Source organism: Balaenoptera borealis (assembly GCF_965194805.1).
Source record: "Balaenoptera borealis genome assembly, chromosome: 7".
Taxonomy (NCBI): Eukaryota; Metazoa; Chordata; class Mammalia; order Artiodactyla; family Balaenopteridae; genus Balaenoptera; species Balaenoptera borealis.
Genome location: NC_138864.1, coordinates 124,711,049 through 124,728,080, shown reverse-complemented (window position 1 = coordinate 124,728,080; position 17,032 = coordinate 124,711,049). Strand labels below are relative to the sequence as shown.

At 49.8% G+C, this 17,032-nt stretch overlaps 1 protein-coding gene across 11 annotated transcripts in view; it reads left to right on the top strand.

Moving 5' to 3' along the window:
* Positions 1-17,032, top strand: part of PRKAG2 (protein kinase AMP-activated non-catalytic subunit gamma 2) — a 282,829-nt gene that overhangs the window by 241,226 nt on the left and 24,571 nt on the right. For all 11 annotated transcript variants that reach the window (XR_014246663.1, XM_082398971.1, XM_082398968.1 and 8 more), the window contains 2 exons: positions 14,531-14,612; positions 15,645-15,703. Coding sequence is in view for 10 of the 11 variants with exons in the window: in XM_082398971.1 (XP_082255097.1) it covers positions 14,531-14,612; positions 15,645-15,703 (141 nt within the window). In the remaining variant the exon portion in view is untranslated. The remainder of the gene's footprint in view (positions 1-14,530; positions 14,613-15,644; positions 15,704-17,032) is intronic.

The window sequence follows — 17,032 nt, the reverse complement described above, 5'->3', positions numbered from 1 at the left end:
TGACCCTCACTTCCCTAATGAATAGAAGCTGCATGTGCCTGTCTCCTGGAAGTCACGAATCCTTGAGGCTCTAAGCTTTAAAGGAGCTGAAATTGGTTACCATGGAAACGGGGGGTTGGCACTGGTTACAGCAAGTTAAGGATATGTTTGAAAGGGCTGAGTCGACTGCTGTCTAGACACAGACAGCAGTTGTGGTCAGGGACACGTCTCGACAACGAGGGAAGCGAGCAGGGGAGACACAGCCCGTCCCCGAGACCAGGTGACCGTCCTCTGGGCGGCGGCGTGGCCTAGACGGCTCCCTGTGTGCGCGTGTGATAGGACAGCACGGAGCCACCGAGGAGGGCGGAAAAAACGTTTGTGGAGAATGTGTTTGTTTGGGGTTTTTTTAAGATTTAATTTTTTTTTTATTTTTGGCTGTGTTGGGTCTTCGTTGCTGTGCGTGGGCTTTCTCCAGTTGAGGCGAGCAGGGGCTACTCTTCGTTGCGGTGTGCGGGCTTCTCATTGCAATGGCTTCTCTTGTTGCAGAGCACGGGCTCCGGGCGCACGGGCTTCAGTAGTTGTGGCTCGTGGGCTTCAGTAGTTGTGGCTCGCGGGCTCTAGAGCGCAGGCTCAGTAGTTGTGGCGCACGGGCTTCGTTGTTCCGCGGCATGTGGGATCTTCCCGGACCAGGGCTCGAACCCATGTCCCCCTGCATTGGCAGGTGGATTCTTAGCTACTGCACCACCGGGGATGTCCCCTAATACATTTATTTTTAAGTTAAAAAAAAGCAGGTTGCAGAACAACACTTATATTCTGACCAAGTTACCCTGAGGGCCCACAGTATCAGAGACACAGCTGGTCTGGGAACCAGAGTCAGCCGTTCACAGGTGAACTGAAAACGGGGTCGCAGACAACAGAGGTGACTGGGACAGCCCGAGAAGAGAGGGAGAGAAGGGCCGCCCGCCCCAGGCGGCTGCGCCCTCAGCCTCCAGCTCGGCCTCTGCGAGGCCCATGGGCCTCCCGCAGGCGGGGCTGTGACGCACCCCAGGGTCCTGTCGCTGTGTCTCGCGTGGGTGTGAGAGACGGCGCCTTGGTCCTGGTGCCCCGGAAGCCCAGTGCCCGTCCTGGAGTCGTGTCCCTCCCCCTCGGCCCGCCTGGTTCTCCCTCGGCGTCGGCGGTCGTCCGGAGCCCCGAGTGCGGGGTGACTGAGGGAGGGGGTGATGCCCGACTCCCCCCGGCTCCCTCACCCGGTGCCGCGGGGCGCCCGGCGCTCAGGCTGGACGGGGCAGACGCCGCCCGCTCGGGGTGGGCGCTCGGCTTGCACGGTCACTCGGCATCTCAGCCGAGTTGTTCCTTCCCGACCAGGGCCCCGCAGTAAGCCAGGAACTATTTCTCAAGAGGAAAATAATTACCTGCAGAAGAAGGCATGGCTTTTTGCTGTTTGTTTGTTTTCTCCGAAAACCCAGTGAATCTCCTGCTGGTGCCTGATGGGGGCCTCATTCGGCGTCCCCAGCTCGGCCTGGGGGGGGTCCCAGGCCCCGGTGGACGAGGGGCCTGCCCTGCCGCAGAGCTGTGTCTTGCTCTGGGCCCCTCTGAAGACTCCCTCTGACCGTGTCAGAGCAGCGCGCAGACTCGGTGTGTGCCGCTTGCGTGGACCTGCCGCGGGTGACAGGGGTGCGGGCAGCAGCCTGAGTGGCATGGGGGTCTCTCCGACGCTCCAGGCCGTGGCCTCCCTCACCCTGACCCCTCACTGGCTGGCTGGCCGATGTCACACCGAGGCGTCTAAAGCATTGCGTCTTCCTGCCCATCAGACCAGTCGGCACGGTGTCACCGATGTCACGGGACCGTGTGACATGAGGCCTGTGGGGTAGTCCGCATCTCTGCAGACTGTGTGCAGCCAGAGAGCCAGGGGTGAGGGTGTGAGAGTGTGCCGTGCCAGGTCAAGGCAGACTGCTTCTCGGGGTCCTTGTACGTTGGTACAGAGAAAAAGCATGCGTGGCTGACGGCTGCAGGGCCCTGCGATGCGGCATCTGGAGTTACAGGAATCCAGTCACTCTGGGAGACGCGGTCACGGCCAGACGGGCAGCTTCCCCGGGGTGTGACGGTCAGCCTCTCCATCTGCGCACTTCCCCAGGGACGCTCTGCTGCGCTTGGCTTGCCAGTCTGGTAGCTTCAGGGGCGTCCTCCCTGGTCCTCCTCGGCACGATATCCCGCGCCCCGTGGGTCCCAGAGCCAGTGTAGGGATCCCAGTGACGTACTCAGGACTGAGCGGATAACCACATGTGGCCTGCAGCCCTGTGAGCTCCTTGCGCTTGACCTTGGCTGAGACTCCGTCTGTCACCTGACTGACTGTCAGCCCCCGCTTTGACCAGTGACCACACTGGCGTTTGGGGTTCTAGGAATTAGCGTCCACTCAGAGCCAGCATCCGGTCACCCTGGAAAGTCCGCGTCTCCTTTTCCCCAGTGCTCAGTCATCCTAGGAAGTGGGGCAGGAGTAACAGCACGTCCTGGGCAGGCCACTGTCCTCGGGGGACCCCGCCCCCCTCAGAACTCTGGGGCTCTGGGTCTGAGAGCGGCTCAGGTCTGGAAACGGTGAGAGGGCAAGACTCCATGTTGGCGGCTCAAGTTGGGGTTTTGGCCCCTGGACTGAGAATTTTTCTTGTTACGTAGATCAGGCAACGCTTCAGAAGGCCATGCATCTGTCTCACTCCTAGGGACGCTGTAACTGGTTGGCCACGACCAAACCGTCTGCGAATCAGAGCATTCTCACCCCTGGCCACGTGCCTGCCCTGCTTCCTCGGGACCTGCCACCACGCTGGCATCAGTGAGGCCATCCTGGTGCTGCCCCCTGCAGAGCGCAGCCAGCACGCAGCTTCTCAGGGGGCAGGGGTCCCCGCACGCAGACATTGCTCCAAACCCTGGGGAGGCTGTGACCTCGGGGCCCTTTTGGGGAAGGTAGCTGAGGGCTGGGTGTGCAGGCCGCGTGTGCCGACATCTCCCTAAGCCTGTGGGCTCACGCTTCCTCTTTAGGCCTCCGGAGTTCTGGCGTCTCGGCCTCCGCAGACGTGCACTCAGCCACGCCCTGCGTGTCAAGGCAGTCAACTCAGAAGGCTTTAGCGCCGTTTCCAGTGGCGCGCACTAAACGTTAGAGCCACGTTTCTGGTAAATCCACCTGTGTCGATAAACTCTACCGTATCCAGTGTTAAATTCCCTCTCCTTGGTCTGATATTATTAGAAGCTATTCCCACGCTTACTTCCCAGGTTTCTGCAGATATGAAATAGCGAAGGTTTCTCGTGGTTTCCATGTGTGAGTCCCCCTCTCGGGGGCAGGCTGGAGTCTGTCCCCAGTCACAGGTCTCGGGGTGGCACAGGCAGCTGTGGTTGTCTGGAGAATGAGTGACCCCGTGCAAGGCATCTGCCCAGGAGAACTTGCTACTGGGCTTCCAAGCAAAGAAAGGCAATTCGGACACCACACAGCCAGCTGTTTCCACTGCCAAGGGAGGCTCGGAGTCACCCTGGCGTTCAGGAATCTCTGCTTCGTCTCAGTCCAACCCTGTCGCTGTGCTGGGTTCCAGGGCTGCACTCCTCCCAGATCAGTGCCCCGGCTTTCACGTCAGAGACCGGGGAGACTGTGAGTTCGGGGTGGTGAAGCTCCGAGTCCCGCAGAGTTACATTTTGTGTTTGATTTAGGAAGGGTCAGCCTGGTAGCTACAAGAGAAGGGCTTTTGAGGGCTGCCATAGAGGCTGCCAGGTTCTCGGTGACCGAGAGTCCCCAGTCGGAGCTTGTCCTTCCCCGGTGTGTGAGCCCCATCCTCTGGCAGGACTCTGCCCACACCGGATCCCATGTTCCTTTCGCTGCAGTGACAGCTAGTGCAGCAGCCCCTGGCCCCTGCTCTCCTCTGGCGACTGCAGAGTGGGGCGGGGGCACCACGGTCACAGGTGATGCTTGTCCCCTCTCGATGCCGCTGCCTGCCCGGGTTCACTGGGGATCTGAGTCCCCGCTGACCCAGAGCTCAGCACTGTGTTCAGGCCCCAAGACATGAGCCCGGTCCCAAACCCTCTGTCCCCAGAACCCTGCCTGGTGCGGGCGCTTCTGTATCAGTCGGGGTCCAGTCAGGACACAGAAGCCACAGCAGCCATTGAACAGAAAGCTAACGTAAACCAGTGGTAATTGGACGTAAGTCAACTGGGTAACTGACAGGGTAAATACTGACCTCTGAGGCAGCGATCTCAGACCTGCAGCTGCAGCATCACTAGGAACTTCCGGGAAACACAGACCGTCAGGCCGTCTCAGACCCACTAAACCGAAAGTCATGGTGAGGCCCAGTGGTCGTGTCTCACTGAGTCCTTCCAGCGATTCTGGTTCTAGCGCTCTGCGGTTCGAAAACCGCTGCTCTGGGGCGTCGTGGAGGTAAGGAGGAGCCTGTGTCGCCTTCTGAGGGCCGCCGCTGGCTGGGGCTGTGCCTCGGCGGCAGGCGGGGGGAGGGCAGCGTGAGGGGGCTGCTCAGGCTGGACTCAGCTGCTGCTGCTGCGGGAGGGAGGCCCACAGGTGGGGATGTGCGCTGCGCCGGGTCCTCCCCCCACAGCCCTGTGTCCTACCCTCCAGGCGCTGCGGAACATGACCTCATCTGGACACAGGGCCGCTAAGAGGTAATTAGTTAAGGAGGTGTCGGTCCTAGCCCACCGTGATTGGCGTCGTTGCAAAAAGGGGAGATGTGGACACAGAATCATGCATAGGGGGAGAGTACCAGTGACAACGAAGGCAGAAATCGGTGTGACGCTTGTACAAGCCAAGGGGTGTCAGGGCGTGCCTGCACACCACCGGCGGCCAGGTGAGAAGCCTAGAAGATTTTTCTGCACAGAAAAGGAACCAAGCCTGCTGACACCTTGATCTCAGACGTCCAGCCTCCAGGACTGAGACGATAAATCTCTGTTGCCTGTGCCCCTAGTTCATGGTGCTCTGTTGTGGCCGCCCTCGCAGACTGATCAGGTGGTCGGCAGGTGAAGCAGCCCTTCTTCAGCCCAGCCCTCCCGTCCTCGCTGGCCTCCCTCCTGTCAGAGGCCGCAGTAGAGCCCATGGCAGAGTTGAGATGTGGTCCCCAGGGCCCCAGTGTCACGAAGCAGAGTTAGAAGGGAGGGTTTGGGGCTGAGAGACAGTAACCTAGTAAACGGCGGAGTCGAGAGCACACACCATCCCTTCCGGAGAAGTCTGGCAGCGCAGATAGTACTGATGGGTGTGATTTAGTGCCTTCAGATTCTAAATGGTAACTCCTCAGGAGGTATGGAAGGCTCCAAAGTAAATAGAATTTCACAGTGGAATCATCACTTCCAGGCCCGGGGGCGGCGAGGGGAGCACTGAGAATCATATAGGTCTTCCCTCACAATGGCAGTGTGTGGGAATGTGTGTTTTTAGCAACATTCTACTAACAACATTTTTAATAAACTTTTTTAGATTGATAGAAGAGTTGTGAAGATAGTACAGATCGTTCGCATATACCCCACACCCAGTTCCCTCCATTTTTGCCATCTTACGTTAGTATGGTCACATTTGTCACCGTTAACGAACCAGTATTGATACATAATTATTGCCTGAAGTCCACAGTTTGTTTAGATTTCCCTGTGTCTTTCCTGATGTCATTTTTCTGCTCGAGGATCCCATCCAGGTTACTGTTAACATTTAGTCGTCACGTCCCCTTAGGCTCCCCTTTGCTGTGACGGTTTCTCAGACTTCCTGGCTTTTGGGAACCTTGACAGTTTTGCAGACCTGGCCAGGTGTGCTGTAGGGTGCCCCCGAATGGAATTTGTCTGCTGTTTTTTTCTCACGACCAGACTTGAATTATGGGCTTTGGGAGGAAGAGCATGGAGGTAAAGTGCCCTTCACGTCGTATCAGAACTGCGTACTGCCCGCCTGACGTACCACTGTCGACCTTAACCTCAGTCACCTGGCTGCGGTACGTCTGTCAGGTTTCTTTACTGTAAAGTTTCCTTTTTCCATACTGTCCTCTTTAGGAGAAGGTTACTCTGCACCGCCCACACGTAAGGAGTGGGGAGATGAGGGCTGCGCAAGTTAGCTGGAATTCTTCTGCAAGGGACGTGTGTTCCCTCCTTTCACTTATTTATTCAGTCATTTGTGTCGGCATACGTTTATGGAGAGAGAGAGAGAGAGATTGCATTGGGTTATAATCCACTATTACTTTGTTTTATTGTTCAATTCATTCCAATTGATATGATTTTACTAGTGCCAGTGAAAGAGAAAACAGGCAAGTGTCCAAATAAGTGGCTGTTTGCCAAACACGGGTTTTTAGAAGAACGTGTAGAAAGACGAGCATAGAAGTAAGTTGAAGAAGGGCATGACTAGGAGGGGGCCGCCCAGGGTCCTCGTAGCTGAGGTTGGAATCGAGATCCACAAGCGGGAAGCAGGTGCTCGCCTGCTTTAGAAGCAAGAATAAGGGTTCGCTCTGTTGCTCAAGATTCATGCTGCAGGTGCTGATAAAGAGGAAGGGAAACTCTTCAGCTCGTTTTGTGCTTTTTCATTATCAAGGAAAATGATCTTCAAAACGGAAAAAGTACAGTAAATGGGGATTAGAAGAAGTTAAAGCCCAGGACAGGTGTGGATTGCAGGAGAGTGCCTGTTTGCTTTCTGATCCCTAGTTTAATCAGGATGTAGATTGCCAGGCTCTTAGTGGTGGTGGAGGAATGGTGGAGAGCAGGTCTGAGGCCTGACGCCCGAGGTTCCAGGTAAGAGGAAAAAAAGAGTCCTCAAAAAAAGGTGGGAAATGTGGTGTCATCCCCAGGTAAGGTGTTTGAATGAAATATTCATAAAGTAATAAAAGTAGTAATCTCTGGAAACCTATCATGAATTGACCCCAGAAAGTCAGGGAGATGAACCCGATTTCCTTTTAGGACTGTTCGTAGATGTGGTAATACCATGAAAGGCAAATCTGGGTTTCACCTTGGCGGTTGACAGAGCCTCGTGCCCTGTCCTGATGGATAAGATGCAGAAGTGTATCTTGGCAGCTCAGTGGATTGCTGGCGTATGGACCTTAGGGGAACGTCAGTGAAATCGCAGCCCGCCTGGAGCGAGGTTCCTAGCTGTACTGGATGCGTCTCGTGGGCCGGGCCACCTGCTACTGCAGCCAGCCCTGCAGGCGTGGTGGGCGGCACCTCCGCTTCCGTAACCGCGGGGACGAGCAGGTGGGGAAACGCCCCCTGCCTCGCACGCTCGGGGAGGACGGTCCCGGTGCCATCGAGCCCCTGTCAGGCCCCTGTCCTGCGGCCAGCTCCGCCACCCTTCACACACTGACACTGGCTCCCCTGCTAGCCTGTGGCACTCCCGCCCCCGGGACCACGTTCTCACATAAACCACGTGCGAGCCAGGCTCTGCTTTCTGGGTAAGACACTGCTGGGGCGCCTTAAGATTCTTTCACTCTAAGCTCAGCGGCATCTGGAACAATGACTTGAATACTGACTTTGTTGACCGCATCATCTAATTAACAGATGACTTGAAACCAGGAGAGAGAGCAAATAATAACCAATATCCAGAAAGATTCCTCAATAAGCTGAACTATTCCTAGGCCCAATTAATAAGTAGCTGGCATCCAGAACAGTGGGAATTAGAGCGCGTTCCAGAAGAGAATAAGGCTGGGGGCTCAGAACTGTGGCGGTGTGAGGGTGACCTGACGCGCCCCGCCCCCATCAGGCTCACACGAGGGGGGACCTGCTAATGCCGACAGCCAGCAGACTGTAAACCCAGAAGTACAGGCCGTGGTTTTAAGCGTCACGCAGTTTAAAAGTGGTACGAAAGAAGCTTACCTAAAAACAGCAGTCTCTGTTCCTTACACCCTTGTCAAATTCCCCAGAACCAACAGTTCAGCTGTTAAATCTGGCGCTCACTGCCACATTACCTTGATTCATTAGTTTTAGACACTTTTTCCTCTCTAATTCGGTAGCTGGGTTCTTTGTTCCTTGTGTGGCTTCCTTCCTCCCCTCACGCTCAGTGTCACTATCTCAGTACCAGGGTGCTTTCATTCATTTGACTGTGTCACTGAGCCCAGTGGTTTACTGTGGTTACATTTCCTATTTGTACAGTTCAGTGTTATTCCTGGAGCTTAGAATTCTTCCGTTTTTTATTTTCTTTGAACATCTAAGGCTTTTCCCACTGGCTAACTTCTCAGTAGGATTTCCTGTGCAGCCAGACTTGGCCCGCACGGTTCCAGCCCCACTTGGAGCCACTCCTGCAGGCTCTGTGTCTCCTTGCTCATCACCATCACCTGAGACTTTCACTGGGTCATGGCGGGAATTGCCTCCACCCTCTCCTGATTTTTGAACACATGCTTTTCTGCTTTCGTGATTTATTCGCTCTGTTTTGGTGGAGCACTTTCTCCAGGAGCTTCCGGTCCTAGACCACTCGGGCTGCATAACAAAACCCCGCAGGCTGGCAGGCTTCACAGGAATTTCTCCCTCAGTCCTGGAGGCTGGGAGTCCAAGACCAAGTGCCGGTGGCGTCAGTTCCTGGCGAGGCCTCTCTTCCTGGCTTGCAGACAGCTGCCTGGAGAGCGCGAGAGCTCTGGTCTTTCTCATCAGGACACTAATCCCAACCTTGTGGCCTCATCGAACGCTATCCAGCTGCATCAGGGGGTGCAAACATCAGGGGGGTCAGGGGGTGCAAACACTGTCCATACGCGTCCCAGGAAAAGATGCATGAGCGTTAGCTACTTATACACAATCTGTAGACTACGTGTAGATTCCATGCCGTCGGTCTAGAATTTCAAAGGCATCGTTCCATTGCTTTTAGCTGCCAGTGTTGCTGAAGAGATGGCTGTTGTGGTTTTTTTCTTCTTTAATCTCCATCTTTTTATATGTGATTTCCCCCCTCTGCAGCTTTTGGGGTTTTCTCTCTCTCTCTGGTGCTTCCATGCCGTGCGCCTGGTTGTGGTCTCTTCCACTTGTGAGCCAGGCACCCGATGGGCCTTGGGACCTGACACACGTGTCACTCGGTCTGTGTTCATTGTGCTGTTCCTTCCGAGATTCTCTTCCTGCTGTTTCCTTTCTTCTGGAACTTCGGTCGGGAGATCTTGGGCCCCCTGAATTGATCCTTTAATGTTCTTATCCTGTCTCCTTCTCTCATTACTTCTCTGTTCTACTTCTTAGAAGTTTCTTTGTTCTTAACCCATCTAGTGAGATGTATTCAAAACTAGAAGTTGTGCAGCTTCAACGTTCAAGGTTGTGTCGAGTGGCTCGTAATTAAGAGTGAGCACCGACAGTTGGGGGGTGATCACGGGGGAGCTTCTGCCTGGGGGGGGGTCTCACGGAAGAGTGTTGGGCCACCATCTTTTTCATTGGAAGCCCCCAAATGTTCGTCTCTGTGTAGTTTATTTCTGAAGCAGTTTCTCCAGAAAAATAATCCTTTGATGGTGATGGCGGGTGGCTTTGGTCATGACCTGATTTGAAACAATCTTCCTGTTTGTTTTCAGCCCTGCCCCTGCCCCGGCCCCTCCCCACGCGGCTCCTCCTCTTCGTTAGCGTTACCCTTGCCACACCTGCCTCTCACCCTGGCATCTCCTCGCTCACCTTCTAGTTTATACTCCCTGTAGCGTGAGGATAACTGTTCAAGAGGAAAAGATGTCAGAGATGTTTCTCTGCCACTTTTAAACCTAAGGAGGCACGAGGGAGACTCCAGGAAGGAGATGAATGAGGTCCTGCGGGAGTAGAGGAGGGATTCAGCTTGGCTGGGCGTGACGTGGGCGGGTGGTGCTGAGGGCTTGTGAACTGGGCTTTAACTGGTGGAGCAGAAGGTGAGTGCCTCTGAAGTGGGAGGAACATCGTGACACAGCCCGAAAAATGGAGGATAAGTTCACGGACTGAGGAGTCTGCTGGGCCGTAGGGCTCGGGCTGGGGCTGCATCGCAGAGGGTCTTGGAGACCACACCTGAGAAGCTGGGCCCGTCCTTGCTCAGGGGAGACGCCGGCAGGTGTTGTGAAATCCATTTGACGAGCTCTGATGTAAAAACTTAGTAAACGGTAGTGAACAGTTTTAAAGAGCTTTAGCTATGCATCAGCATTAATTTTAAAAGCCCCACAATTAGAATCAGGGTAAAACTGTTTATGGAAAGCAGGGAAGCATTAGAGGAATCAGATTCCCATTTTGGGGGAACACAGATGTGCTACGTGGCATTTAGATTGCCAGAATCTCTTAGCGCAACTAAGGCCGGCTTACCCTTTTTAAAAATCATTTTTATATTAGACTTTTATTTTCCTCTTTACTTAGCTGATTATCACATTTTGGTTGTTTGAAAATCCTATTAAGGGCTTCCCTGGTGGTGCAGTGGTTAGGAATCTGCCTGCCAATGCAGGGGACACGGGTTCGAGCCCTGGTCTGGGAAGGTCCCACATGCCGCGGAGCAACTAAGCCCGTGCGCCACAACTACTGAGCCTGAGCTCTAGAGCTCGTAAGCCACAACTACTGAGCCCGCGTGCTCCAACTACTGAAGCCCGCGCGCCTAGAGCCCGTGCTCCGCAACAAGAGAAGCCACCGCAGTGAGAAGCCCGCGCACCGCAACGGAGAGTAGCCCCCGCTCGCTGCAACTAGAGAAAGCCCGCGCGCAGCAACGAAGACCCAACGCAGCCAAAAGTAAATTAATAAATAAATTTATAAAAAGAAAATCCTATTAAAATATAAAATTTTTAATTGGTAAATTGAGTTTGAGCAAATTGCGTTACCAGTTGAAAAGAAAGACATTTTCAGAGGCACTCCAGGCCCCTAGAGTTTTTCCCTTATTAGTAGACGGCGCCCGTCCTCTTTCCGCCTGTTGATGGTTCGTTGGTGACACCCTGTGCCTTCTGTAATTGAGGAGTTTCCTGCGCGTAGTTTTAAATTGCCCCTCAAACACTCCGTGCACGTGGTGCTAAGAGAGCCAAGTTCAGAAGGCTTCGTGACCGCAGAGAGGCTGCAGTGGTCCGCAGCAGCAGGCGGGGCTGCCGACCTGGGGACATGGACACGTCCCCGCGGCGGTGCCGTGAGCGCGGGCTGTCCGCTGTGGGGAGCTCTGTCGGGTCTCCGGAGGGTGGCATTGTGACTGCCTCCACGACGTGTGGACCTGTCAACAGTTCATGTGGCTGAAATTAAAACAGTAACTCATTCTCTGCTTCTGGTCTGTCAGCAGAGAGTGGAAAATTAAAGCTTTTATTCTTTTTGGCTCTTCATGCCGAACATCTTCACAGCAAGTCTGGTTAGTCCACGCGCTTGCGGGAGTTCCCTGGTGGCCTAGTGGTTAGGATTCAGCACTTCCACTGCCGAGCGCCCAGGTTCAGCCCCTGGTCGGGGAACTGAGATCCTGCGAGCCGTGCGGCGTGGCCAAAAAAGGAAAAAAACCAAAAAAACAAAAAAACACGCCCTTGTGAGGAAAGCACTATCTGTTAGCCCCACCTTGTAGCTAAGAACGTCGAGGCTCAGAGAGGGTTAAGGACCTGAGCTGCCGAAAAGTCAGAGTCTGTCCAGTTGGTCCTGCAGCTTCGCCCACTGACACCACTAGGAGGCTTTTTTCCTTCACTCCAAGTATTTCCTTAGCATCTGGTGGTTTTATTAATACCTTCTCGTGCAGAGGTGAAGGCACTTTTCACCTTGAACTCTTCACGTCCCCTTTGCTGCTGGACGGCTGCTTCCCTGGGTGTTTCCCTCACGTGGCATCAGCAGTGTATCCTCAGGATGACCTGAGGTCAGCACACATCACCACCCCACCCTCTGCATCCCTGGCCTGTCCGTCTTCGGTACCTGAGAGAGTCACTGCTGTGCGGGCATTTCCTTGTGTTTTGTGCACAGAGGCCTTGAAACCCCTTTAGTAACTAACTTGGAGCATTTAGGGGCTGTTTAAGAGCTTGCAGGTAGCAGGTTAGTCAGAGAAGTTATTGTGGGGAAGCAGGATTTTCTCTGTTTCTGAAAGAACAGTCATTATATTGAGTGTTAAAGTTAGGCCCTGCTTCTTCTGTTGGTGTTGCCATCTGTCTGATTGCTGCTCCTTTGAAAGTTAATGTCTTTTCTTCCCTCTGGCTGGTTTTCTCTTTGCCTTTGATTTTTAGCATCTTACCTATGATGTGCTGGGTGTGGTTTTCTTTGTATTTTTCCTGCCTGGGTTTTATTTGATGCTTTTGATAGATTCAAATATTCTATTGAAATTCGCCTATTTGAAGATGCTTTGGAAAATGCCTTTGGAAAAATTCCAGAATTTTGTAGCTCAGTTCATATCTTTCTTTTCTCTCAAGGATTGTAGTTCCCTGAATCCTGCCTTTGTGCTGTCTGCCAGTGCTTTCTAATGGGGGTTTGTATGTTTTGTCCAACTCGTGCAGTTGTTTTCAGCTATTTCATCATGGCCAAACCAGAACTTTCCGGAGTGGCTTTTCAACAGCTGTGGTCACTTAGGGTTACGTGAATGATCCTGATGAATGATTTTAATGCTGGTTTTCTCTGCTAAATCTGTTATTTTGGAGGAAATAGTAAGCAGTTTGTGGTTTTAAAAGTGCCCCCACTCCCTGCCTACTCCAGCCAATTAGAAAAACAAGCTAAGCAGATATTTAATGTGTTTCAAAATCCGTTTATCCATGACTTTCCCCCATATTCTTTTATAATATTTCCTAGGCCCACAGTCAAGGATTCCCAGAGCCTCATCAAGGTAGAAATAGACCATTCACACTGGCACACCGTCCCTGGATGCCATTTAGGTACACAAACAGTGTGAATATTTTTGTGATTCTTGATACAAGCTGTGGTTCAGAAACCATTTTGCCAATTTGTGGATGCCATTTAGTTACCGTCTGGCTCCCGTGTCCTTGGGTTGGCTCTGCTCACCTCCTCTTCCTAGTTTCCCTGCCAGTTTGTTCAACAGATTGATGGAATCCCTGCCGTACTCAGGACAGTGCTGGACTTGGCTAAGGCAAGTGTGGAAAATGACTAATGAGAGTCCCCCTCACCCACCAGCCGTCCTTCTGCCCTTGTGCAGGTGAACCAGGCACCTACATACGTCATTCTAAATAGAGGCAAAATGAGTCACAGTAAAGGCAGAAACGGGTGCTGAGTTATTACTTCTACTCTGATTTTGAAGCTCTCGTTTCCTGAAATCCTCTCTTTTCACTATTAAGTTAACAAGGGGTTTCGGAGTATAGTGGGTGAGAAAATAACCTTTTTCTTAGTTAAAAAGATAACTATACCACAGAATAAAAAAAAATTTTAAGAGATACACTTCCACTGCCTCAACTCCATAATATAAAAGTTTAATTTTTTTGCTTGTTTCTCTTTGATCTTTTCTGTGTAAATACATGTTTTATATAATTATAATGCATAATTTTATAGTCTGCATTTTCACTGCCATAAACCTTTTTTTTTTTTTACTTCAACATAGTCTTCACAGTTATACTATTTGATGCTTTTTTCTCACTGGTATACCAATATTTAACAAGTTTTGTTGGAGGCAGATCTTTCTCCAGTTTTCAATGTTAGAAATAATGCCACATAATTGAACATCTCTGATTCAGGAATCCTACTCCTAAAATTTTTGTATGAGTGACTAATTCAACAGAGAAAAAGCTAGTACACAAACAGTATGAATATTTTTGTGATTCTTGATACAAGCTGTGGCTCAAAAACTATTCTAACAATTCATGGAGCCACCAGTGGTTTTACAACTGCACTTGTGTCGGGTGCTATAACGAAAAAATACTGGCTTATTTAGCAGCTATAAATGGTACTTTAAATTTGCTTTAATTTTCATTTCTTTGATTATCAGTAAAATTGAACCATTTTCCATATGTTATTTGCTGTCTGTATTTAGAGGTCATTTTCAGCACTGAGCTTTTGGCTTTTAATAAATCATCACCTCTGCTGCCTGTCACGGTGTCCCAGAGGGTGTCTGTCCCGAGGGCTCAGGGAGATACTGTATGTGAACTACTCTGAACAGGGCCCAGCCCATAATAGGCACACAGTGAATGTTTGTCTCAAGAAGATATAAAAGTAGGAGTATATTACATCTTTCATTCCTTCTCTTTCTCAACCGCAGGGAAATGAAGGGGGAATGCTTGTTTTGTTATTCAGCATATGAAAAACAAATTTTCATTTCAAGTTCTTTGATATAACTTCGGTATTTCTGAATGAACTAATAACCACATATAGGAAAGATCAAACTCGGAAGTTTGGGGAATTCCCTGGCGGTCCAGTGGTTAGGACTCGGCGCTTTCACTGCCAAGGGCCTGGGTTCAGTCCCTGGTTGGGGAAGTAAGATCCCGCAAGCTGTGTGGCGTGGCCCAAAAAAACAAACCTTTGAAGTTTAATTCTTCTGTGTGGTTTTAATTACATAAAGTCTCTCTGATTGCACTGTTTCAGTTTGAAAAAATAATCTCCAATCCCTATATACCTTTCAATGTAATACAAAAGCATATTGCTAATGTTAATAAATTCAGTTATTTTTAACTGGTAAGGTTTAGTTGAGTGTTTTAGTGGAAGGTATTTTTCTCCCTGCATATATATAGACTTTAAAAATGTGTGTTGTCTCTCTCATTGGTCTTAGGTTAAAAAGGCCTTCTTTGCCCTAGTAGCCAACGGTGTCCGAGCAGCGCCTCTGTGGGAGAGTAAAAGACAAAGTTTTGTAGGTAAGCGGCACGGGCCGGGGATCTGAAAGCCTGAATTAGTTCAAGAAATGCTGGTTTGGAGTGCAGCCTAGGAGACATGTTACCAACCAAAGGACAGTCTTGCTTTTACATCCTGTGCGGTGGGACTGCTAGTAAATTCAAAACATTTATGTACCTGTGTGGAGTTTCTCTGGATTCAGCGCCGTTTTGGCTCTGAAGCCTCCTTGGTGCCTTTGCCGGTCCCCTGGTCCCAAGGCTGAGGCCCGAGACCTCTCCCTGTCGGCCCCTCCGCTCGCGTTCCTGCCGCGGGCCATCCCCACTCCCTCCCCGGTGAGCACTTTTCTGACACAGCAGATGAAACGATGGAAACATGATTGGTACCTTTGATAAAGCGTTGTTACGCTATTTAAAATACCACGTAACTCACAGTATCTAAGCTCCATAATTTCTCATCTTATGAATCACAGTGGACAACGGGTGTCGTCCCTCTTAGGAGGCATCGCATCATTTTGAAATGACACTCCGTGTCCGCCGCCCCTTGGGCTGCAGCTGCCTCAGGGGGGAGGTTCACGCCTTCATCTCTGTAGTCCTGGTGTCCGGCACACAGTGGGCCCTTCATAAGTTGTGCCTGTGAAAGCCACTGTTTTTAGAAGGATTCTCAGAAAACAATCCAAGTGCTACCAAAAGTGTCATGTTTCTAGAGCTTATGGGATACTTTATCTTATTTTAAAGTATCCTAAATTATTTACATGTAGCCACAAGTCTTTTGTGATGTTTAATAACATTCAGAAAGTTTTGTCTTGGTGAATTGCCAACTACTGTGATTAATTCCATTAATTACTATCAGGTTTAATTTCAGCTAAATTTGTGTATCTTAGTGTGGTGTAGATAATTAACAGATTAATAGTTTTAAATAATAAGCTGTGCTGGTAGTCTTTAAAGTGTAATCTAGAAGGCTGTCTAGTAAATAAATATTCCAGGTTTGCTTATCATCTGAAATTTTTCTTTAATGTTTTCATAGTTTTATATTTAATATATAATTCTTTCTTCCAGGAATGCTAACAATTACAGATTTCATTAATATACTTCATAGATACTATAAATCACCCATGGTAAGTGCCAGAAATCCTTATGTCAAGTAAGTGGAGCTATATATTTCTCTGTATGTATTTAGAGCTGTGTGTGTGTGTGTGTGTTTGTGTTTGAAGATTTTGTGTTTTTCTTTTTTGGTACCAGCTTGGTGGTGCTGGTGGTTGATTTTTCCAAATATATATAATGTGCAGGAAACCTCAGTGTAAATCAGTCTGATATTTGAAGCTTGAAGAAGGTAGTCTCAGGAAGCATAAAAGGCAATAGCCTCTTTATTCAGCTTTCAGAAGTCCTCAGATTAGTGGAATTCTATGTGCTTATTTATTGCCTAGATAGTCTATAAATTTCACTAAATTTATGCTCTTTACCGGCATTCTGGGCATGCTGTGGTGTTGAGATCTGCCTGGACCCATGAATGAAGGAGGCCCCTCGCACCCTTCCGGACCAGGGGTGGCTGTCCCCAGTGAAGCCCACAGTGGAGATGAGAACAACACAGGCCTGACTTCCGGGCCTGCTGATGGGCACGCGGCTTTATGCAGTTACCCCTGAAATTTTATAAAAGAAATATATGGACTCTGTGCTTTTAAAGAAGTAAACATTTAAATTGGAGAAATTCAGTTTTGACATTTTTCTGCCACTTAAGAAAAGACTGCTACTGGCTAATTTTAGTGGCAGAACTCCCTGGTTCCTGGTCCAACTGTTTTATAAGAGCATAGTTTGAAAACTACATATGGCCTTTATCTAACACTATGATTTTTGTGATTCTACCAGCTTGTTTGGTTTTTGGTTTTGGTTTTTGTTGTTGTTTTTGAGTTGTTTTGGTTTGGTTTTGGTTTTTTTGGTCAAGGTTGGGGAAGGACAGAATTGTATACTTTGTTTTCTTTAACTAGTACTATTTTGGGTATCTAATAGGTAAAAGGCAATCCAATGAATACTGTTTTTACATGTAATGGTCAGTATTGCCCAATAATTAAATTCCTACATAAGATGGAAAAATAAGCTTCTGCTTAAGACATACTCTTAGAAGGAAGTTTTACCAAAGACTTCATAAGTATTCCATATTTATTTCACATGACATATCTGATTTCTTAAATACTGCCAAATGCAGCTGAATATTGGTTTTCCTTATAATGGTCAATATCTCTGCTTTTGGACTGGCAAAATCACAAATATGATTATTAAGTGGCTACATTTTAATAAAATGCAGCTAAACCCCGTATAATAGATCTCAGTAGTAGTTAATTAAATCATAATTTCTAAAGAGCAGTTATATCTAAATATATAGTCCAAAGTTTTTCTTAATACTTGAGGATACATTTTTTTCCTCCATATTACACCTCATTTTCTAATTA